This window comes from Gadus chalcogrammus, chromosome 5, assembly GCF_026213295.1.
Source record: "Gadus chalcogrammus isolate NIFS_2021 chromosome 5, NIFS_Gcha_1.0, whole genome shotgun sequence".
Taxonomy (NCBI): domain Eukaryota; kingdom Metazoa; phylum Chordata; class Actinopteri; order Gadiformes; family Gadidae; genus Gadus; species Gadus chalcogrammus.
In genome coordinates, this window is record NC_079416.1 from 19,969,060 (window position 1) to 19,975,330 (window position 6,271).

Here is a 6,271-nt window from a genome sequence, read left to right on the forward strand (position 1 = left end):
TCTGGGGTCAAAAGGTCAAAAGGAGCCGGCACCACGCCGCTTATGAGTCAAAAGTTAATGTGTATTTCTCTCATACATTTTGTCATTATTAAAGAGAGGCCTGATTCTCAGATATGCAGGTTGGATGGCTACGGTGTAGGTCTGGGAATAACTTCAGGCCAAAATCTTGCAAGCGAGCCGCTGGGTGCAGGTGCAACGAGATGGAGCACTTGCTGAGTCATTTCCTGTAGGACCGGAGCCACAGGTTGAAGCGTATGCGTCCTTTGAGACCCCCTTTGATATATAAGAGACCTCAAAGTAAAGCTTACTTAAATGTCGTCGACCCAGTCACCTATTGCATCACTTCCTTTAGGGCTTCGGCCTCCTAATTGATCATTGTAGTATAATTGAATGCCCTCTTTCATATATATGATACCTCCACCACTGGGACGTGGCAACAATTCTCCAAATCCATATGGGGAGGGGGGGGGTGATGCTTGTGGACAGTAGGGTTGTACACTAGACATAAATAGGAAGAAAACTCAGGAGAAGGAATGACCTCTCATAAATATTTATTTAATAAATTGTTTCAAATAACCCTGCCTCGTTAAATCAATGAGCTTGGTGTTTTGCTTTCAAAAATAGGTTATAGAAGAAGTCTAAACTGCAGAAAATATCCAAGCTGCCTTTTAAGGATACCTTGGAATATCCGTCTATTTTTTAACCATCGGACACTAGTTTACGACAAAAACAACACAAATTACGGCAGCTCATTTGCCGCGTGGTTTTTAGAGCCATGTAAGGATTAGAGGGGCTGGTGGATAGCAACCACCATAGCAACCATGACGGTCAAGTGACTGGATTCAGCCCCGTTGAAAAAAATAGAATACCACCCTCAGGAGATTAATGATATTTAAATGATTATGACCATGAAGTCTTTATTTGCATGGGTTTACATTTCGTTCTGTGTAGCATGGAAAAATCGGAGAAACACTCCCATTCGGAATGCATTGGTTTACATTTCTTTCTTTGGAGCACAGTTATTTTTATTTATTTTCAGTTTTTGAGGAGGTGCTTCAAAGATGCTAATTTTTCTGCAATAATCCAAAATCAAATGGAAAAACCCGTTGGCTTTTTGTCAAGGGAACCCAGGGCGACGCTCACTTCCGGGTTGGCCAACACACGTCATCCCTCCACCACTATACTGTAATAACGCATGTTGAAGTTGAATGATAATGAATTAATTTATTCTTTATTCTGCCTTAGTATTTATTTATTTGGCAGCGAAATGCAGTGTGTGTGTGTGTGTGTGTGTGTGTGTGTGTGTGTGTGTGTGTGTGTGTGTGTGTGTGTGTGTGTGTGTGTGTGTGTGTGTGTGTGTGTGTGTGTGTATAACACGCTATTTTATGTTGAAATGCGACGTAATCCAGTGTTCACGAAAACGTACGTGTTTCTAACAAGATGATATCATTAAAAGTTACATAAAGTAACGGTTTAATAACACAAAAGCAGGAAACACGTGAGCTGCATTTCCCATTCAGATAATAAAGATTAATAAAGATCATACACATTCACTGACTGAGGATTATTCAAGGGAAAAGTACATTTCTCGCTAGAAATGTCATTAGAAACACGTTAAATGGTGAATCTGTCCTAAAATATTGCATCTCCCATTCAGTTAATGCTGGGTTTTTCGTATCATATGCACATATGCACGCGAAATGGACGTATCCGCCCTCCACAGTAGTTAATGCTGGCTTTTGCGTATCGTATGCACACTAAATGGTCATTTGGCGTATGTAGGCTACTGCACGCATCTTGAAAGTGTCAAACCGTGCGATCTGTGCGCATATTGGTGAGACTGGAAAAGCTGTCATATTCTTAGTTATCACAGACAATTTTTAACAATAAATGTTCTGTACGGAGCTCCTTAAGGGACAATAGGGAGAAAGCTCCCGGACAGAACCTTAGATGGAAGTCGTGCTTAGTGACAAATCACGACAAATACTTCCAATTGATATGCATGAGTTTGAAAAATGTGCTTTTTGACACGAACATTTAGAAAATACGTGTACCTGATCACGTTTCAATAGATTAAATAACGTGACAGTGTCACCTATTTTCGTGAGCCCGGGATGCCTGTACGCCGGCCATTATCGCCCGATGAAATATTCTTCGTCATATCTATCAAACCAAACATCCTTCACATTCGCCGAACGACGATTATGAAAGTAAAATGCACATTTCTCGCTAAAAATGTTTACATAAACACTTTTAATGGTGTAACTATTCTAAAATATCATATTTTCCACCCAGGATAAAAAGTATGTCCGCCATTTTCACAGAAGAATATCCTAAAAAACTATCCAATAGGAAAGATGCTCACATCGTCTATTAGAGACGTAGTGAGGCACCCCCCATTCCGTATGCAGAAGACGCCGAAGGGTACCTTTACCGTCACCGAGCGAATAAAAAGGGTACCTTTCCCGTCAGTCACCGACGCTAAAGGGCCTTTGCCAACAGTCGGTATTTGACGTTCTCGGAGTGAGACTGTGTTGGACTGAGGGAGGTTTTTGTACGGCTCTCAATCACTGTGTGAACACATAGACACTGTTAAGATAGTGTTCACTCTGACAGTGATAAACTGCTGCATCTTCACGCTGGGCGCCGTTGATGGTCAGAGAGAAGTCAGTGCTGCTTCCACTGCCACTAAACCGAGCTGGTGTTGATGATTCAAGTGTACTTGTATATCTTATAATGAGCTTGGGGGCTTCTCCAGGTTTCTGTTGGTACCAGAATAAATGGGTATTGCCATGAACCGCTGGGTTTGTTTTACAGGTCAGAGTGACTGTGGATCCTGGAGTAAAGGACACTACTGGTGTCTGAGTCACAGTCACCTGACTGCTGGTTCCTGTAGAAAACAAACAAACCAAACATTGAGTTATCCAATAGAAAACACATCAAACAGAGAAGGGTGGACCACATTTAGACTGAGTGGAATGAACCAACCTGTTAAGGATCCACAGACCACTGTCCAGAAAAGGAGGGTGAGGTGATTCATGGTTGCCACGGTTTCTGGGGTGTTGAGTGACAGCTCAGAGTCCTGCAGTGTTGAACTCAGAGGACTTTAAACCCTCTCAGAACCCCAGTTTCAGCTGAGCATGCAAAGCTTCCTCTATATGGAAATGACCTGTTTCCACTCATCAGACGGGGGTGAGAGTGACTGCAGACGTTCTGGGGGGACCGCTGTATCTCTTCTACATTCACACTATTGGAATACAAATTCAGATTTAATGGAAACTATTGGAATTTAAAATGCATAACATTTTATCTGGTTGAAGCCAATCCTGGTTTGTATGAAATCCTTTAACTTTCTATTTGTTTGAAATAAATTGTCGTTACATTATTACCTGAACCCAGAATAATAGATAAAAACATATTGTTCTGTACATAATAAATGCATGATTATAACATTGGCTTGAAGGTTTTTTATGAAGTCAAATTAATAGACATGTTTTAAAACAATAAACCTTTTGTAAAAGAGCCTTTAAAAATGTTATGACAATAAATGAATGATGAATGTATTTCATTAAATTACTATACATTCATAAAATGACTAAATATTAATTATAATATTTCCAATGAATCAAATATTGACTAATTCATCCATTTTAGTGAAAAGCCAGTGTTTGTGTGTCAGTGAGATGAGTCTTTAGTGTGCGGGAGGTTTTTGTACAGCCTCTTAATGAGTTTGTATCACTGTGGAACACTTTTGGTGGAGGCACCAAACTCATCGTTGACTGTAAGTACAAGGACACTTTTCTTTGCCTGGCATATTTAACTTTCTCTAAATATAATTAAGGGTGATAATCTTATCTTTTGGAATTTTCTACATTTTTAATTTCTTGTCGTTTTTTTAAAGATAAGCTGAGGACAAAGTGTAAATATATTGTGGTAGAGAGTTCTGACTTTTAAAATGCACTGCATATGTAACATACGTTCTACAATATGATGTATTTCATGAAGGACCTCATTATTGCTGTGGCATTATTCATTTATTGAATTGGCAAATCAGTCACATTTAAGTTTGAAGAAATTCACACTTGTCGATTAATGTTAACCCAATAAAATGCTAAATTTTGAAGTTCAATCATTTTAAATATAAACATGTTGTTACCGTTTTAATGAAGAGGTTTTAAACACAATGGTTTCCTTCCTCTTTAATGTCACCAACTGCTGGTGAACAGGAAGCTGTCCCTTCCCTCTGTGCTCCTATGAGGCTGATGTTAACTGAGCCTGTTGTCCACTCCTCTCTCTCTCTTCCAGTGGGAGTGGTGCAGCCCACGCTGAGCGTCCTCCCTCCCTCCAGAGTGGAGCTGGAGCAGGGCAGTGCTACACTAGTGTGTGTGGCCAGTGGGGGCTTCCCCTCAGACTGGAAGCTTGGCTGGAAGGTGGGGGGCAGCAGCAGGTCTGGGGGGGTGTCAGATAGCCTGGGGGTCCTGGGGAAAGATGGCCACTACAGCTGGAGCAGCACCTTGACCCTCCCTGCAGACCAGTGGAGGAAGGCGGGCTCAGTGAGCTGTGAGGCCAGTAAGAACGGCCAGACGCAGCCTGTCACTCAAACCCTGAATCCTGGAGAGTGTTCAGAGTAGAGAGGCTCCAGCATGGAAGAACTGGAGGATACAGATCTCCTCTGACACGTCTGCTTTATGTCTCTGTCTAAGGTGGTGCGGTAGCTTTTGATGATTTACATTAATATAACATCATCCTTTCTGGTTTTTACCCCTTGGTTGTGTTGGTCTCATGTTGAACATTGAATAAAGATGTAAAGAATATATTCTTTCTTGTCATAATTTACTATCATTCATCTTCTGTATTTTAGAATGAATGTGGCTTCTAATGAGCATGTAAAACCTCTGCTATCTTCATTTTACAAATGTCAGCACCATTTGGAATGAAGGTTTAAAGCTATAGTTCTTATCTCTGAAAGTGCAAAGTGTTGGTTGTGGGGATGTTGTTGGAAAGTGTGTTCACTGTATTCAGTGGACCTGTGTCAGTCATAGAGCCACTGCTGCTGAAATGACCCACGTGTCAGACTGACTTTCTGTCACTTCATATAATAATAGTTCAGAGAGAGGTCCAGGTTTCCGCAGATACCATCTTAGAAACATGTAAAAGTAAGTCTCAAAAGACATTCCGTTTCTTCCACCCAGATATAATAAACCCTAGCAGGCTGAGTTGCAGAAACAGTAACATATTCATAATGTCCGTCTATGAGTCAGACCAAACCGACGTCGCAAAAAAGTGTGTTTCATTAAACGTATTCTGTGAGCAGTGAACTGTAGCTATTCAAATGATGTCCATTTTTAGCTGATGTGCACCTGTCACTCTTGAGTGACAGAAAGTCAGTGGAATTGTAGGGCGGAGGTTTTCAAAGGAGTCTCTGGAGATTCCAGCGAAAGCAGTATGTGTGTGCATTTCTCCATACTAGCTCAATGTCGCTCTCTAGTGTCCGACCAACGCCATTACAATAACGGCAGATTCCATGAACTCCCCTATCTTCAGGTTTTATTTAATAAACAGCTGGCTTCAATCCATTCATAATACTAATAATAAGAAAGTTGTTCCTTTCATCAGGACGCAAGCTGCTTTAAATGTGGGTGACAAAGAACAAAACAACGTGAAAGATTATATTTTGAAACAATCAAAACATTAAATAAACAAATAAATGAGAATAGATCATGTTCCAAAGTCCAGGCCCAGTAAGTGGGTCTTCAGGCAGCTTGTGAAAACGCAGATGGATCCAGCGTTGAGGATCTCCCAGGGAGCGAGTTCCACAGAGTGGGGGCAGCCACCCTAAAGGCTCTGTCCATAGCTGAAGTCCCTAACCCGGGGTGGGGGGGTGGGGGGGTAAAGCAGTCCGTGGTCTGAGGGACCAAGATTCCGGGAGGGGGAGTAGGGTCTGAGGAGCTGTGAGAGGAGCGGGGGCTATAGGGACTGGGGGGTGAGGAGGAGGAGGAGGAGGAGGAAGAGGAGGAGGAGGAGGAGGAGGAGGAGGAGGAGGAGGAGGAGGAGGAGGAGGAGGAGGAGGAGGTGCTACAGGACCTGACTGGGGGCCGGTGGAGGTGGATGGGGGGGGGGGGTGGAGGGGGTGATGTATTATGTTGAAGTTCAGGTTGTAGTTGTATTCAATATGTTGAAAGTTTAGTTGTATGCAAAATATTGTATTTTATGAAGTATTTGTACGTAATATCTTGTAGTTGAGGTAGAAGTTTTATGTCATACGTGGTAG

The 6,271-nt window shown here is 41.9% G+C and overlaps 1 gene segment (V, D, J or C); it reads left to right on the top strand.

Moving 5' to 3' along the window:
• Positions 1–3,747: 3,747 nt before the first annotated feature.
• LOC130382945 (immunoglobulin kappa constant-like) lies at positions 3,748–4,774 on the top strand (the record flags this gene model as incomplete). The annotated part of the segment is given in 2 exon segments: positions 3,748–3,781; positions 4,306–4,774. Coding segments are annotated over 2 exon segments (360 nt in total), but the record flags the coding sequence as incomplete, so codon positions are not given.
• Between the last annotated feature and the right edge of the window lie 1,497 nt (positions 4,775–6,271).